Source organism: Lepidochelys kempii, chromosome 11 (genome assembly GCF_965140265.1).
Source record: "Lepidochelys kempii isolate rLepKem1 chromosome 11, rLepKem1.hap2, whole genome shotgun sequence".
Taxonomy (NCBI): Eukaryota; Metazoa; Chordata; order Testudines; family Cheloniidae; genus Lepidochelys; species Lepidochelys kempii.
In genome coordinates, this window is record NC_133266.1 from 27,978,521 (window position 1) to 27,997,079 (window position 18,559).

The window sequence follows — 18,559 nt, forward strand, 5'->3', positions numbered from 1 at the left end:
CAGGGTTGGGGTGTTTTTCTTAAAGCCCAACTTCCTGGAGCCAGGTGATTATATGAGAATCTCAGTTTTCATTTAAAAGAAAATAAGTTTCCTAGCCCTCATGCTTGTGGAAAGAATCTTGAAAATATGAATCCTAAGGGCTCAAAAAACAGAAGGCATATAAAAAGAATGCCAAATGTATTATCTTTAAAATCTCATGAAGATATTTAGGGGCCTGACTAATGATTTTTAGATGTGTAGGGGTGTAAGTACTAGCTCTGTTTCTTGCTCTGAGTTACCAGGGAACAACTGAAGGGTAAAATTCTGAGGGCTGGATTCTGATCAGGGTAGGGAAAGAAATGAAACCCACTTGCTGCACTTATATGGTGCAAAAGTTATTAAAATGTTTGTAAGTATTATGGCCAGCAGCAATCTGCATTGACATTTTGCATAGGTATCTCAGGTAGTGGTACACTCATAAACATGTGACCATACCATTTGCCCCTAGGCTGTGACTTAGAATGCCTTTCTGCAGTTTCTGTTGCAGAGGGTCCAACAATAATTCACTGTTAAACTGGAAGGATGTAGCAAGGGGTACTGGAGGGGGCTAGCCTGGGTCCACTACTATTCAGTATTTTCATTTATGACTTGGGTAATTAAATAGAATGCATAAAATTTGCAAATGAAATCAAGCTGGGAGGAGTTACAAGCATTTGGGAGGACAGGAGCAGAATTCCATAGTTTTGAATAATTTGTGAAATTGATCTGAAATCAATAAGATGAAATTCAATAAAGACAAGTGCAAAGTAGTACACTTAGGAAGGAAAAATCAAATGCACAAATACAAAAATGGAAATAATTGGCAAGGGGATGCAGAAAAGGATAGGGGGATGATAGTGGATAAATTTAATATGAGTCAACAACATGATGCTGTTGCAAAACAGGCAAATGTCATTCTGGGATGTATCAGTAAGTTTCACATATAAAACATGGGAGATAGTTGATCCACTCTGCTCAGCAGTGGTGCGGCCTCAGCTGGAGTACTGTACTGTGTCCAGTTCTGAGCACCATGTTTCAACAAAGATGTGGACAAACTGGTGACTGTCCAGAGGACAACAACAGAGATCAAAGGTTTAGAAAACCTGACCCATAAGGAAAGGTTGAAAGAATTGGGCAGATTAGTCTAGAAAAAAGAAGACAAAAGAGGTGGGGGTGGGAATATAGCAATAGTTTTTAAATATGTAAAAGGTAGTTTTGAAGAGGATGGTGATCAATTGTTTTTCATGTCCACCAAGCATAGAATAAGAAGTAATGGGTTTAATCTGCACCAAAGGAGATTTAGGTTAGATATTAGGAAAATCTTTCCAACTATAACTATACCTTTCCCAGCCATGAATAAGAGCTCAGTGTAGCTCCAATCCTTGTCTCTCTCACCAACAGAAGTTGGTCCAAGCACTAGCCCTGAGCACTGAAACAGGCTACTCAGGGAAGTCATAGAATCCCCGTCATTGGTGGTTTTTAAGAACAGGTTAGATAAACATCTGGTAGGGATGGTCTATGTGTACTTAATTATGCCTCATCGTGTTGTGGATGGGCTAGATAATCCCTTGAAGTCCCTTCTACCCATATATTTCTATAATCCTATGAAGTTGTCTGCATGGGTATGGAGACAGACAGAATATGCATAGACAACTTCCATCCTGTTTTCCCCATGTTGACTGTGAGTTACCTAGCAGCTCCAGTGCATAAAACCTGCTAGAATTTGGGCCCCAAATCCTAAACCTGTTACACACATCCATGATTTTTCACTTATCAGTAGTCTTTTTTACTTCAGTGAGATTACTGACTGTAATTTTAAACATGCATGTGTTTTTTACATTAGGGCCCAAATTTGTAAGACCACTCTGCAGTACTTGGAGTCAGATTAAGTAATTCTCATCTGTAAGTAGGTTTACATTTATAGAGTTACTAGATTTGGTAAACTATGAGCACAGAATGAGTTCTCTGAATAGGTCAGGATTCTTGTAAATTTACCATTATAGATGGGCAACATGAACATCAAAAGTGGGACACAGTTTGTTTTTTTAACTTCAAAAAGCATCTTTACATGTTTAAACCATGTTACTGTAAACATTTGATCGACCTCAAAAGTTATTCTACTAATCTTGAGCATGTATTTAAATGCTACTTATCTAGAGTTTAAAGTGGCCACCAAGACCCTCATTCAAGCTGCCTGCAGCATTTTTGAAATGTTTTTCTGATCCCCTAAGTATTTTAAAGTGCTATAACAGATTTTTGTTAAAAGTGACTGTATGTATCAAAGGTATCAAAGAAATTTAGAATCACTTGAATGCCACAAAGATACAGAGCGTACCACAGTGCATGTGTCAAGTTTTACATGACAAATGTGCCAATTGTCCTTCGTACTCTGGCTGTATTGGTTATTTAACAATTGTAAAATATATTCCAGACCACCTTCAACAAATAAAAAAAATTGCTGTACTCGTGTGATACAAGAACAATTGCACTGGTTTCCTCAAGACCGCTGGAAAGCACACACATGTCCAGTTGCTTTGCATGAAGCAATTTTTGTGCCTGCTAACAGTGACCAGCAATAATGGAGACTCTAACAGGGCATATATTTTCACTTCAGAGAAATGAAAGTTTTTCTAGATCAATAGTCTCATTAAAATAAACTTTTTTGTGGGCAATTTTTAATGGATACATAGCATTAAGTGTGTGATACATGATGATTTGACATTGTCCATCTCTAATGAGACTCTAAAAACAGAAAACAATTTTATAAGTCATCTAAGGCATGGGATTCTCAAACATTTTTACAATAGGATGTGTCTCACGGACTGCTGCCTGACCCAGCCTTCCAGTTACAATCCTGTTGGTGTTAACACAAATTCCTTGTGGCAACTAGAGATATTGCTTACATGGAAGAGTAATAATAGGAAAACATCTAGGTACTTCAGCTATCTCTAATAAGTGTTGTCATTTTTGAAAATCCTAATGATATCTTCTTTTGCTTTGCATTTCCTCCTCCTTTTTTCTGTTTCTATGCACATGCTTCTCTATCACTCGCTCCCTTTCTCATCTACTCCTCTGCTGCCTGGTACTCCTTTCCCCCTGGATTGCATATCAATGGCTTTCCTGCTGCTTGATCTCCTTCTTCCTTGTATACCTCGATCTTCCTTCCAGTCCGCTTCTGATGTGGACATTCCTTTCTAACTGGATGGAGGCTTTGGTCCAGATGATGGCTTCTGGTTTCTTTCACTTTGAAGGCTTCTGTTCCTGGGAGTGACTTCTGTTTTTCTCCTTCTCTTCTGATGCAGTGGTCACCCATTAGTGGAAGCAGCTTGGGCTAACACCACCTTCTTATTTCCATCTTCTTCTACAGGCTTCCAGGATTTTCAAAGCAATGAAGGGGAAGGAGCCTGAACTGGCAGAGGGGATGGATTAACTGTCTTAATAAATCTTTCCCCTCTCTAGCATCTATTCTAGGATAATATGAAGAAATACAAAATAATACTTGTATCATTTTGCACTTTACATCCCATTTCATAGCAGAATCTCAAAGCACTTTATTAACAAACAGCTCAGAGCACAACTCACATGTTTCAGCGTGGTAGCCGTGTTGGTCTGTATCAGCAAAAACAACGAGGAGTCCTTGTGGCATCTTACAGACTAACAAATTTATTTGGGCATAAGCTTTCGTGGGATAGAACCCACTTCATCAGATGCATGGAGTGGAAAATACAGTAGTGGGTGTTTGCCTCTGGATCATGACTCGTTTGTGCCGTTAGTCAAACTGATTGAATTCAAATGTTAAAAAAGAAAAGAAACTGCATGTGCAGTAAGAATTTAAGTCAAAATTAAATCAGATTGCAAGTAACATGGCTTTTCTGATACTGTATATTGTCCTCAACAGGAAGAGGGCTCATAACAAAAACATTGACAGACTATAGTTGTGTTACCAGTGATCATTATGGAATCACACTGCTAGGAAGCTGATTGGTCCACCAGATGCCATAGCTAGTGCAAAGGCAGAGTGTCTCTGTACAGATGACCACAGCACATGCGGATCCTTAAGGATCTCCCAGATTTGGCAGTGAGCCCCTGTGACACAGATGTACCCAGACACACCAAGCTGGTATATCCTCTCACAATTTCTCTGAAGGAGGTTGTGTGTCGTCTCTGACGAAAGCTAAGAACTAGCTGTTTGTTATGGGTATTGCGCAATGTTGGTATGGGAAATATTTTAAGAGAGATGTAAAATGTAGAGTATTATGTTCTGACGCTGTTGGAAATGAAGCATGTGACCTGAGGTGGGGTCAGTCTTAGCTAACTCTGTCTAGAGTGAGAAGAATCAACATATTTCAGCCCAACGAGCCCTGTGTTTACAGGCCTGAGTATTTACAAAGACAAAAGACCCCCAAAAGAGGATCTGAATAGGGGGCCCTCAGGACTGAGCTGGAGTTAATAAAACACCCTGATTATGAAAAATGACAAAGCCTGGGACTATATAAGAGAAAAAGAAGAAAGGGCATAAGACCTGATCCATTACAGAGGAGATACTGTAGCAGCGCAAGTGTCTCATGAAAAGTGGGCCCCGGCTCTCTGGATTGGACGAGTGCTGCATGGACTGAATTTTGGATGAGAAATACCTTATTAGACAGGAAAGTAACGTGTTAATAAACATAGGCTATAGAGTGCATGTTATGTTCCTTGTGCTAAGGAGAGTGTTGAACTGAGCTGAAGCCAGTTAACAGGGGTTCACTGCTTCCACAGAGGCAGCAGATCGGTGTACGTTGAGGGTGTCCAGATGACGAGGGACTGGGCACCGTAATGAAATAAGACAGGTGCATGTAAATTGCTAGTCTGCAATTTAAAGGGCTTGTGGTAGGATACTGGGCTGAGTGGGGTGTACGCAGTCCTTGTGTTGTCTGCAGTTGGTAGTTATAGGCGAACATCCCCCGGTGGGCACAGATGAGATTACCTCACACTTTAAATGGTACTGATTTACTCTTGACATCTTGGTTAACCCCGAAAAGTCAGCCCCACAGCCTATTCTGTGGAGAAAGAACTCTTGCTCCCTAATAGACCAACAGGTGAAGAACTCCACAAGGAGTTCTCACAGAGATTTCAGGGGTAGCATAAACAGTATTTTGGTTTCGCTTTGACTCCTCCCCACATACTCTTCTGTCATTTGTTAATCTTGTGTATTGGACTAGCTTTGGGCTGTAAACTGACAGGCCAACACATCAAGGACTTAATCCAAAGCCCATTGCAGTCCATGGGAGACTTTTCACTGACTTTGGTGGTCTCTGGATTAGGCCTTAAGTAGGAGTTTTTCACTTATGTATGGAATGTAGAGACTGATTTTATAGTAAAATGCTGCACTTCTGGGTTACAAGCATTGTGGGCCATATGTTCCTGAACAGTGTATCATTCACATTGTAGGCCCAAATGTGCATCATTTCTCTCAATTTCATTGATTATTAACTACATTATTTATATCAGGCAGAATGTTGAATCTGAGGTTAATGAAATCTTCAAACACGTTAATAAAGATTCCCACATAATTTTGAATGTCTTCTGCTGCTGTTCTTTGTTGATCATTTTGAGCACTTGTCCAACCTTTTGAAGGCTTGTCTCACACATTTAGGTTTTTTTGAGAATTAGAGCTGTGTGTACAGTTCAAGAACAGACTTAAAAGACTAAAAGTTTTTAAACACTATGTTTAGATAGTTTTTCATTTATTGTAGAAAAAATTTTTAATGCAGTTCATTTTTATACATCTAAATTCCATAAAACAAATCCATAGAAATTAGGATACTGTATGCATGCGGTCTGCATTTTCTTTGTTAATGTTTCTGTTCACAAAAATAACACCACTTTTTTTTCCTTGAAAGCCACTAAAGCAGAGGGAAAGCAAAACATGCAACACTGTACACATTTGCATAGTATATTTTACCCAGCATGCCTTGTAGAATGCTACACATACAGTATCTATATAAGTAAAAATAGGAAGGGGCAAATCAGCAACAAAGAAAATATAAATGTGTACTCTTTTGGTTTAATAAAGGCAATAATTTTTTCTGCCATAATTAGCATGAACTGGCCTCCATTGATGTAAGAGGGAAAACTCCCTGCAATGGCAATGGAAACAGGTTTGGCCAATAATCAGAGACTGACTGGGAGGTAAAGAGCCCAAGGTCCATGGTTCAGAGTTTGGATGATTGTTTTCACCACATTATTCTGCCACATCTATTTTTAATGCACATACAGAATTTTATTTGGCTTGATTCTCCTCCTATACTGTGCAACACCATTGACTTCACCAGTGTACATGGGAGAAGAATCAGGCTTATTTCAAATTTATACATATTTTAGGCCTGAGCATGCATTCCTTGCATATATAGAACTCCTGGTAATTTCCCTGGAAGTTTTAGGTGGGCTAGTATAGACCCTTTTGTAGCTTTTACATAGTTCAACCCCTCTCCCCAATAGCAGAATAGTATGCAATGGCAAAAATGCTTTTATAGCCCCAGGATGGCATTTTGTTTGAGATATTTTCATTTCCATTACAGACCTTGGACTACAAATATGATTAATAGCATATTCTTCAGTCCTTTATGCCAAAAAATTATTAATGAGCACTAATCAAGACCTCACTTATAGTCATATGATTTCAAAATTTGGGAGTAGAAATAAGAGCAATGAGTATAACAAATTTTCTAATTTTAAAAGACTGATTTTTTTTACTGAGTTAACATTGAAGAGGGATAAAATTTCATGGAAAAATCAAATTACATAAGCAAATTGCAAGACTGTAAAATAAATTGCTGGAGAAGTGTCAGGCAGCAAGTTAAAGTGATGGAAAATGCAATAAATCCATTGAAACTGGATCAACAACGTACCTACTTTTTCAAAAATGCAATGGCAAATGTAAAATGGATTTGTTGTAAATTTGTGCTATTACAAATGTGCTTTTTTTCCTTGCTCTATTTTTTATATTATTGGCAAAAAATATATATACTATCATTTTGTACTGTACAATATAATTTCTTGCTACATTACTTTATTTTCTAGTACTAATACAGAGTAGAAGTAATAACAAAGGGTTATTTTGGCAATAGAATGCTCTCTTTTTAATAATGTCCCAGAAAATATTTGTAAGGCATATGATAAACGGTATGCAACACTGTAGGCCAGAACTTGCAAATGCTTATTACTGGACTTAACATTAATAAGCATTATGGTCAGCAGTAAGCATTTTCAGAATCCAGCCCTAGAAAGTACAAAAAGTAGTTCATTGCTTAAAAATTGTAGTGGCAGTACCGAAAAGGCAAGTCTACTGTGAAGCAGCACGAAGACCACGCCAAAAGGTGTCAATGGTTGCTCTCACCTTGGCCACCATAATTTCAAAGGAAATAGCTACTAGATGTACCTAGAAAGAATGATAAACTCTTAAGTTTATTATTATTATTATTTCTATCTTTCATAGAATATCAGAGTTGGAAGGGACCTCAGGAGGTCATCTAGTCCAACCCCCTGCTCAAAGCAGGACCAATCTTTTTCCAAAACACTTCACTTGGATCCCAGGAATTGAAGAAAGGAGGAAGTTTCTCTAGAAGCATACATAAGCATATTCCACAAATCAGAAAAATATGTTTGCCTCCATTATTTATAACAAACTTTTGATCCTAAGTAGAGTTTACAGCCCTTTGTCCAAATTCATTCATTTAGATATTTTCTATGATATTATCAAAATGTACCATTCTTTTTCTACATAGAGTATGTTGGGCTTAAATAATCATAGAACAAGGCCAATATGGATGATTGCTCTTAAAAGGATGTATTCCCTTTTGGCAATAAAGTATAAAGACAGCAGGAGATAGCCTTCACCAAATTTGGACTTGGCTAGGTAACTGTATTTTGTAGCCCCATTATTATCAATTGAACTACTATTTAAAGGCATGAGAGATTACTGGAGCAAAATAGATTATAGCTGAATCCATTTATCCAAACTAATCATGCAAGTTGGGAAACATAACCCAATTTTCAAACAACGAGGCTTTTTTATGGGTAAGAGGAGTTTGCATAAATCAGATTCTACTGTACACAATTTTGCATCCCATTTTTCATTCACCAGTCAGGATGCATACTCTGCTTTAAAAAAATTCAAGAACAACATGGAGTCACGGTGAGGTTTCATGACTGCTGAATCCAGAAATCAATATATGAGCAAGGGATAAATTTAATTTATTCCTATATAAAGCAAATGGACTGATCAAATAGCCAACTGCCCGAGTTTACTCAAGTAACTATACAATAAGGACTACTAAGTGTGTGCTTCTGAGAATGATACAGAGGAACATTAGTGAGGGCTGTGAACCCAGGGAAGTTTAAAGAAGGATGTGGAATTGAGACCAAGGTGAATTCTGAAGATTCGTCTGAAACGGAACTGAACTTGAAGTTATGGACCTGTGCACCCCTATGGTAACTACCATTATCTATAGAAGCAGGTAGCTTGTGGCACAGAAAAGAACTACCATAAGCACTCACTCTCCAGTAGTTTCTTGGTCTTAAAATTACTTTCCTCCCTACTTACAATCTTTATTCTCACAAACACTAGCTTAAAAAGCAAGGAGCAAAGAAAGGATATAATACCCAAAGGTCAGTTATAAAAGGAGCTTTAAAACCGGGTATGTCTACACTACAAACCTAAGTCGACCTATATTAGGACAACTTACAGCCACCACAGTAATTACTGCTGTGGTGCATGTGCCCACTACCCTCCTTGGGTCAGTTGTGCGCGTCCTCACCAGGAGCACTTCCACCGACCTAAGAGGGGCAGTGTGGGGAGCTGAGAGCCCAGTCTCTCAGCTCTGCTAGCAGCTCCCTACCAGAAGCTCCCACAGGCTCCTGAGTTCTCCACAGGCTTCCACTTCCCTGCTCCCTGTTCCCTGCCAGGAGCAAGGGGGAAGGTGCCCTGGGATTCTTGCCACCCCATTCCCTGCTGGGAGTGGGAGGAAGCCACCCTGGTCTTCTTGCTGTCAGGGAGCAAAGTCCATCTGCCCTTCTTGCCCTCCTGCTGCCTGCTCCCACTGGGAGCCAGGTGGGCTCCTCGCAGGGAGCGGGCAGGGGGCTGCTTGGGCTTCTCACCCCAGCTCCCAGCTGGGAGCAGGGTCCAACTATCCAGCTCTCCAGGGGAGCAGGGGCTTTCTTGTCAGTTTCATGGCTCCTGCTGTGAAATTGACCAGACTGTGGATGTAAGGGACACAATGTCTACACAAAAAGAAAAGGAGTACTTGTGGCACTTTAGAGACTAACCAATTTATTTGAGCATGAGCTTTCGTGAGCTACAGCTCACTTTATTTGAGCATGAGCTTTCGTGAGCTACAGCTCACCTCATCCGATGAAGTGAGCTGTAGCTCACGAAAGCTCATGCTCAAATAAATTGGTTAGTCTCTAAGGTGCCACAAGTACTCCTTTTCTTTTTGCGAATACAGACTAACACGGCTGTTACTCTGAAAAATGTCTACACAGACAGGGCATCAGGCTAATTACATGGTTCTTATGCCTATGATGGAGGGGGAGTTATGTTGGTGTAGTAGGGCACTTACATTGACTAGAGGAAGGCTGTAGGGTAGACACTGACATAAGGAGTTCAACATAAGCTGCCTTATCTCAGTCTAGTGTGTAGTGTAGTCCAGCCCATAGGCAAGTGTATTTCCACTTGCAGCCAAGCCAACACTAACATTCTGAGTACGATTTATTGGCGTGTTTACTGAAGACATTGGGAATTTTTCTAATCTCAGGTGCACCTGATTTGTATCTGGCTTTATAAGTGTAAGTCAGAAATATGGGAGATCAGAATCAGGCTCATGTTCTCTAGCCAAGAGGTAGCATAAATAGCAAAAGCTATTGCTACAAAAACTACTCTTGCTTTACTGAGCACAAAAATAAGTAGTCAGGGTGCAAGTTCCACTTACTTCAATGGGAAACTCACTTCTGCGGGCAAAATCTAGGTCCCAGGGTCATAATATACATGGATTTCTAAGCAGAGTGATCCACTAAACTCAACAGAAAGTTTTGTTTCGAAAATGATGGCATGATATGGCCCACAGTGTTTAAGTTAAAATGACTTCAAAACAGTTTTAGTTATCTTCTTTTTTAAAAAACAATTTCCTAATATATTGTATGTCAGAAAATGTACCCAGTTTACAACTGCCTGTTGCTCAACTATATAAATAGCAAAAGAGATGAAAACATTCTGTAAAATTAAAAAATAATAATTCAAGTTTGAGGGGAACAATTACAATTCTTATAAATATGCGCCATATTTTAAAATTAATTCATTCTTCAATTATAGTCAGGCAAATGAATGCATTGAAGCATACTGTCTTTAGATGATCATGTCACTGAGACTGTCATATCAGCATAGGCTATCACTGCCTAAATTATCATTAACCCCAAAAGTCTTAAATAAAAACCTATAAAAATAACAAAGAACCATCAACATTTTATAAACATTTCTAAATAAATATTTGTGTATATACTGGAGCGTAGCAATAGAATCCTGATTGTTACTATAATCAGGTTATAATAATCATGAGAAATTATAGCAGGAATTGGAAAAATTAGTCTTATTCCTACTCATTCAGGACTACATTAATTTCACATCTTCACATAAAGCCATTGCATAAAAAACCCACACAAGATGGCTGGCTAACATTGTAGAAGTTCTAATACATAGTTTATACTATGAATTTAAATGGCCTTAATCAGCATTGCAGCTCTTATTATTTTTCTTGTTTCTTAAAAAATAATTTGTAAAAGAAAGATTCCCAATAGCATTTACTCACAATGAAATGTATTCCTGTCAGCATTTTATATAAACATATACTTTAAGAGTATATATCTCCCTGCAAAACAAAAGCAAAAAAAAAAAAAAAGCAAACTTTGATGATATTTAAGTATTAGAATGAGGGGGTATAAATCATACAGAAAAGGAAGGTAAACTTAAAATAAACCTGCAGAATTAAGGTAAACATTCAAAATTTTCCTTCAAGACATATACATGACTACTTTCAACAGGTTATTTTCATAAGAACGTTAAACAAAAGTGGTTTTGGCACTTCAGACAATGCAGCAGGTGAATTTTGTGCATGTGTGTTGTGGGGATCTTTCCCTTTACTAGCATGACATGGAAGACTTTAAAACAAGGCTCCAAAAGGCTTTAAAAAATAAATGACATTTTTGTCTCTGAAATGATAAAGCAGTAATCTCATTTACTAGAAAATATTAGTGGTGTTGCAGCTACCTGTCATAAAATGCAAATATCTTCAAGCAGTTAATGATCTGATTCCTAATCCTACTACAGAATAAAGATAAACAGCTGTCTAATCTAGCTTTACACATTTCAGTGCATTCTTTGCAATTAATACTTTAATGCACACAAAAAGAAACTGTCAAAGCTTATAGAAAAATGTTTTGCCTAATACCTTCTTTCTCATGCAGATGTGTGCTGTACATGTAACAAAGACTTGTAAATATTATTGGAGAATGTTCCACTGTGTTGTAACATAAGATATTAGAAATGGCAGCATATGCCACCACTATGAGGGCTGATCCTGCATTAGTGCCTCAGGCCAAACTCACACCGAGATCAATAGGAGTGTAACCTGAAAAAGGGCAGCAGGGACTGACCCTATATGTTAATTCTTAACTTTATTACTCCAGTGGATGCAAGTATTTTATGTTTTAGTTGTTGACAATTGGCCCAACTGAATCATCTAGTGACAGATCATTAAAGGCGTCTTTTATGCAGTAAACCTGTCCAAAAAGCCAGAGTTGCATCCATTATCTTTTGCTGTTAGAGACATGTATTATTTTGGTTGTACCAGATATGTAGTGAATTACATTTCAAGTTGTCATCACTAAGCAGATGCTCAGGCTCACTAGCAGGGAAAAATATCAAAAGCATCTTTGTTAACTGGTCCAGAAAATAGAAGACATCATAACGTTCAGGAAATTTGTTTAGTGCTACATGCTTTTATAGCCTACCTCTCAGGAGGCTTTGGGAAAGAAACAGGAAAATATAAAAACATAATTACTTTCATTTTCAAAAAATAGCTTTGACATGAACCAGCATAAAATGATATTTTACACATAGTTCTGTCAGTTTTAGAAAATGCATGCAGTGTCTGGGGTGTTTTAGAAAGAGTCTATGCGTAACGACACCAGTGTGTTGTATAAAATGGTCAATTACAATAATTATTTCAATCATATTGGATCTAAGGCTTCGATGATAATGTAAGATATAAGGTCTAACTATATAAATATATCCATTAAAAACTGAATAGTCAGTAGGTGAAAAGCAGTGTTCATTAGAAGTAAGGCAGCAAAATCTCCAAAGACTTTATCATAGTTCTTTGAATTAAAAATGTCAGCTCTATAATTTTACAGTGAGCAGACCTTCTGTGGTACTCTATTCTGTTTTTATTGCAAGCTGTATCTTTCGGAATCTTTGTTTTATAATTTACAGCCATTTGGAAAAAAATTCTGCTTTTATCAATAAAATTTAAATGATGTGGCTAGGGAGGGTTCTTGTGTGATGCTGGAATTTTCAGACATTCAAAGAGGGAAACTGAAAAACGTAATGTGAAGGTACTCAATTGTGTGGGAATGTAAATACAGTACATGCTGAACATGTGTGGTTGGGAGAATGGATCAGTTTTCTATTTGACATGGCAGAACATTGAGAATGGGAGAAAAAGCATCACATCTCTACTGTTTGATATTGGATTTTGTGATGAACCAAAGAAAGAACAGCCATGTACTCTCAAACTCATCATTCCTGCTAGGCTTGGGTTTGTTCATACTCCTACTGGTCTCTTCCACGTATCATCATTGCTGACCACAACAAAAGTATCAGTACTGACTAAACAAATGAAAAAAAAATTGCTGCAACGTACGTGTCAGGAGAAAAAATAAAGAAATTTTCAAACAGGAAAGTACTTTGAAATTGCTGCATTAATTTGTGATATTTGGCACTACAAATGGTTTACATTTGGTTAGTCTGAAAAAGCCAGTCAGGAAAAGTGAATATACATTAAAATGTTTTTATTCTAACCTTGAGTGTAAATTTAGCTTCCAGCAAACATACTGTAGCTGATTTTTGGCTGATAGTGGTTAATTTTCTATTTCTTCATCTGCATTTTTTTTCAATTGATTGCAACTTGTTCAAGTCGACTTTCCAGTCAGTTCACCCAAATTCCAACAAGAATTGGTTTATAAATTGGTTCCAACTGGAACTGGTCATTTGGAATTTCCAGCACAGGAAATTGTTTTATATGTGCCTTTATAAGTACCCTAAATTACGAACTGATATGTTTAATAGCTAACGAGGAAAAAAGGTACTGCTATAAATGCAAATGCTGTACTAAAAAAAAATCCAGGATGATTGGGCAAGCTAATTTCCTCCTAAACATCAGGGCATTGTGAATTTCTTCCCCTCTTCCTTTTTTTAAGCATCAAATGACAGCAGCTTGTAACTACAGTAAAACTGTGTTACACCTGCTAAATTAAGATGATTTGTTTTTCCTAGCTATGTTATGGAAAGTTGTCAACTAATGAATACTATTTTTCCCCAGGTTCCTAAACTCAAAGCCTATGTCGTGAATCATGGCTATATCCTCCAGGCGATCCTCGGTTCCTATGGGGTTTGTAAGTGTCCTGGTAAGAGTCAGAGTACTCTTCTTCCACAAGTGGGTAATGATCTCGGCTGTGTTGGGAACTGGAAGACAAGCGGTTCCTGCTCTTCCGAGCCCTTTCATTGTGATAATTTTCATCAGAAGTCATTAGGCTTCTTCGTTCAACTGGAGAGTTCTCAGTAGAGTGGTTGCTATGTCTCATACGCTGGCTCTAAAAATGTAAATGAATGTAAGGATTAATACAGATACCATTTTATTTCACCTCTTGTAAGTTAGTTGTGAGCCTCAGTTTGAGGTCCTTCAGAATCCATCCACGTTTGTAATTCCTTTTTAATAGTAAAATTTATTTGCGATGGGAGATGGATGTGAAAATAGTCTGATTCCCAAAACTGATAGGAGACCAAACACAGCATAATACAAAGTATTTTTATATGCAATCTTATAAAATTTTACAGAGTACTTTCAGTAAGAAGTGACTAGTAGATCAATTTCAGAGCACACTACACTTACCAGTTCTTCTCCCCAGTCATGAACATAACATTCATAATTCTATTTTGATTCCTTTTAGTAATTTGTGATGAATCTGTGTTTTGTAGAAACTTTCTGAAAAGGAGTTTTGGTTTTTCCAAAAGGTGCAGCTCATTTAGCGTTATTTAAAGATTTTTAAACTATGAGCTAATAGAGTATAACCAAATACTCTACAGGAAGGCTAGCTGAAGTAGTTAGATGTTAAATGATTTTTATAACTAAAACATAATAAATATTTCAAATAACTTGCACAGAAACTCCTTGACCAGGACCATTTACCAAGTAGGGATTTGGCCTTTGTTGTCCTTATGTTTCCATAGTGATTGGTTAATATCTAATCATGTGTGGTCACAAGATCAAATCACAAGATCACATTATTGCCTCTGAACTGGTACAATGAGGCAACAGTCCACATTGAGAGAACAACATTCCATCCAATATCATCAGACATGGTCCATTATTACCACTGTTATTCTCTCATGTCTCCGCACAACCAACGTTAACAGAAATTCAAAAGGTTGATCAAGCACCAACTTAGCTGACTGTTCTTTCTCTCACGATTTTGCACTCAATATCCTTTTTCCGATCCAAAGGCTAATAGTAAAATGCTACTAGTATGTTTGTATTCGTATGATCTGAGATTTGTATCCATTCAGATTCTACTGTATGGTCCTCTCAACTCAGAATTTTTCTCTATTCTATGCAATCTTTCTGGTACAGTTCTACTTTTCACCTACATGACCTAATCTGTTTTAACTCTATAATTCATAGCCAAGTATTATGTTATCCCAAAGATTTTTGTCATTCCATGTTGTTTCAATATCTATTATGGCTCAGTTTTTATTTTTGTTTAATGTGTCTTTATCTCTGTTTTCTTATTTAACTCCTTGGTCTAACATCTACAACATCTCTGCGAATGCAACTTGTCCCTCCCCCCAGTTACTTTGTAATATATGCTCTTTCCTTTACTGGATGCAGAGATATCTTTGTATTACCGGCTTGATTTTGTAGTTATTCTGATCTCAATCTCTTCACCTCTTCTGGGTGTGGAACATATTTGATGTGAGTTAATGTTTGTAGGTGTTGTAAAAAGATAACCTCTTATCTCATAATGTAAGATATGATTATCATAAGATAATGTATGATAACCCATATCTGGCCTCACTTGAACAGCTGGGTTCAAAACTGGGTCCTGCAGAGATAAAAACATTGAGCTTCCACCACTTGAGCCAAAGGACTTAAGTCTATTAGCTGGAACTTGCAGACTCCAGCCTTGTCTGTGGACCAGCCACTAGAGGGTGACAAAACTCTACACACTCAACGTGGGTTGCAACTGCATACGGTTAATATGCTCTATTTGAATTTTACGTATTTCTAAGTTGCATTGCTCCTTGTATCTTGAGCTTCAGACTGGCACAGTTTATATAGATAGATATAAAATATAAACAAGTAAATTAAGTATATGCAATGAAACATAATTAAAGTTGTGTGTGCAATCTTCACTTTTGTTTCTCCTGGACTTGAGTGCATAAATGTACACCTGTATTGCATTAACATAGGATTTTGGCTTTTTTGCATTCAGTTTCCTAGTAATTTAAAGGTAGTATAGCTGATAAGGAAAAAACGTCATAAGGGTTTAAAGTACTGTAGTAAATACTTAATGTAGCAAAGCACCTATGCTGGTTTAATTCCTGAAGTCTGTATAATTATCTCAATCACCTTATGGTGTCAAACACTTAAACTGATGTAATTCTTCAGATGGCAAATGTCTTGAAAGTGGTGTAAGATATAATCACTTAAGATAATGTAAGTCCTTAATGTGACATAACCATGTCAACCCAACTTTCTAAATGGTCTGAAACACTTAAGTGGCATTGTGAACCAAATCCTGCAGTCTTTACTCAGGCATAATAAACTCAGGGTGAAATTTACTCCTCTGCAGATAACTAGCACCATTCAAGCCGTCACAATTTTGCTAAGGTGGGTAGTAAGGGACAATGCATAGACCTTCTGCTGGCCCCCTGCATAGGGGTAATTTTCATCTTCAGTGTAAGTTTTCCCTATGTAAGTGGAGCAACATGTCACAGTCACTATCAGTGCCTACTGACTAGAGGTAAACAAATATCAGAAAAAATGTGATGTATAGCCATAATTCTTTAAATGGATTTGCTTTGGCTATGCCCGCAGTCCTTTTAGGTTTGCTTAGGTGAACATTCAAGAGATGGCATTTTACTGATATGAATGGATGGCAAACTGAAATGTTACACTTAAGTGAGCATGGAAACAATATTTTACAATTGTTCATGCGATTACTAACACCAGAAGTGCTTGTGCACTCATCCAATCAGGGAATTTAATACCACATAATTTATTGGGCCTAACAGAATCAAAATGGTCTATCTGCAGTCAACTGTGCAATTAATTCACAGAGTAATTTTCATACACTTATTGAATAAATTTAAATAATCAATCAATTTGAATGTTGAATCACTTTATTCAGAAATTACGATCTGCCTCCAAATATTCCATAAGCAGAACAGAGGTTAAATTTTTCAGGTGAATTATGCATTACAAATTATTTGCTCAGCTCTATTGCTGACACATATTAGCAAGTGCACATTCCTCAAAAGTCACACACACATGCAGAACTCTTTCTGAAACTTTCAGAATTAATGAAAAAAATGTTCACTGCATTCCCTCCCGGTCTTGCATCTTCAAACATTCATAACTGTTATTTCAAAAACATTTTTTTCAAACTTAGTAAAGCACGTACTTCTCATTAAGGACTATTTACATGCCACGTTTGAAGTTTCAAAGTTCGCCGTTTTTGAGCTATCCCTGTGAAAAAAAAATGGTCAGAATTTTTTTTTCAATGGGAAAAAATGTATTTTATTCACACTCAATGAACTCAAACACATGAAAGGGATTTTGCTGAAGCTCTACCTTAGGCCAAGCATGGAAAATTTTGGCCCAAAAGATGAATGTTGTGAAAAGTTATGAGCATGTGAAAATGGGGTTATAACAGAATAAGATCTGCAACCTTAACAATAGTATTTCTTACCAGCATAACTGCTATCATATTTTACATGCTTATTTTCAGTCTGAAAGACTTAATTCTAATGGCACTTTCTTACATAAAAAGATGCAATTTTGTTATATAGCTTTTGACAGAGTGCCATTTATCTCAGTTTATTCTTCATGCCAAAAGGAGTTATGGGTATTATATTCCCCATTAAGACAAAACTAGTCCGAACACCAGTGCACTCTATTAATAAAATGTTTCCCTGTTGAATAAGTGGGTCTATTTTGCTTTCTTATTGTTGGCACTTACCAAACAGCAAATAGTAATTAATTGAAAAAAAATACTGGATACAGTCTATAAAACGTATTATTCTGTTTTCCTATAATGAATAAAACTGACCTGTACTGGTGACTGGGGGCCAAGATGCATATTCATACCTGTAATCCAGAGATTGCAGTAGGGTATGGTGAAAGGGCAGTCGATCCTAGGTTTCTTCCAAGAAGAGGAGTCATAGGTGTGCTACTGGTGGTATGCGTAGCACGCCAATATGCCTCTAGGTATTCTGCCAAATGTTCACACGCATCCTCAAGCTGATTTTCATCCAAAATGACATCAAACATTTCCTGTACACAACAAGAAAATGCTAGTTCAGTTATTTTTTTATGGGCATCAAAAGAGGAACACCCAAATAACCATAGGTTCATAGAAATGTTGGACTGCAACAGACCTCAATAGGTCATCTAGTCCAGTCCCCTGCACTCAAGGCAGGACTATATAATAACTAGACCATCCCTGACAGGTGATTGTCCAACCTGTTCTTAAAAATCTCCAGTAACAGAGATTCCACAACCTCCCCAGGTAATTTGCTCCAGTGCTTAACTACCCTTACAGTGAGGAAGTTTTTCTTAATATCTAGCCTAAATCTCCCTTGCGGCAATTTAAGCCCATTACTTCTTTTCCTGTCCTCAATGGTTAAGGAGAACAATTTATCACCCTCCTCTTCATAACAACATTTTACATTCTTGATGACTGCTATTTCCCCCCTCCCCTGTCCTCTCTTTTCCAGACCAAACAAACTCAGCTTTTTCAATCTTTTCTCATAGGTCATGTTTTCTAGACCTTTAATCATTTTTGTTGCTCTCCTCTGGACTTTCTCCAATTTGTCCACATCTTTCTCAAAGGGTGCTGCCCAGAATTGGACACAATACTCCAAAAGAGGCCTTATCAGTGCTGAGTAGAGTAGAATAATTACTTCTCATTTCTAGTTTACAAGGCCCCTGCCAATACAAAAAAAAGTTAA

The 18,559-nt window shown here is 37.4% G+C and overlaps 1 protein-coding gene across 6 annotated transcripts in view; it reads right to left on the reverse strand.

The window, feature by feature from the left end:
• Nucleotides 1–9,441: 9,441 nt before the first annotated feature.
• The window catches only part of CACNB4 (calcium voltage-gated channel auxiliary subunit beta 4), a 189,307-nt gene continuing 180,189 nt past the window's right edge, over nt 9,442–18,559 (reverse strand). For 4 of the 6 annotated variants that reach the window (XM_073305465.1, XM_073305466.1, XM_073305468.1 and 1 more), the window contains 2 exons: nt 17,697–17,882; nt 9,442–13,920 (listed from right to left, as the gene is read on the reverse strand). In XM_073305465.1, the coding sequence (XP_073161566.1) occupies nt 13,660–13,920; nt 17,697–17,882 (447 nt within the window). In that variant the 3' untranslated portion in view covers nt 9,442–13,659. Of the gene's footprint in view, nt 13,921–16,711; nt 17,076–17,696; nt 17,883–18,559 lie in introns of those variants that run through there. The other 2 variants (XR_012154249.1, XM_073305470.1) reach the window with 2 other exon arrangements.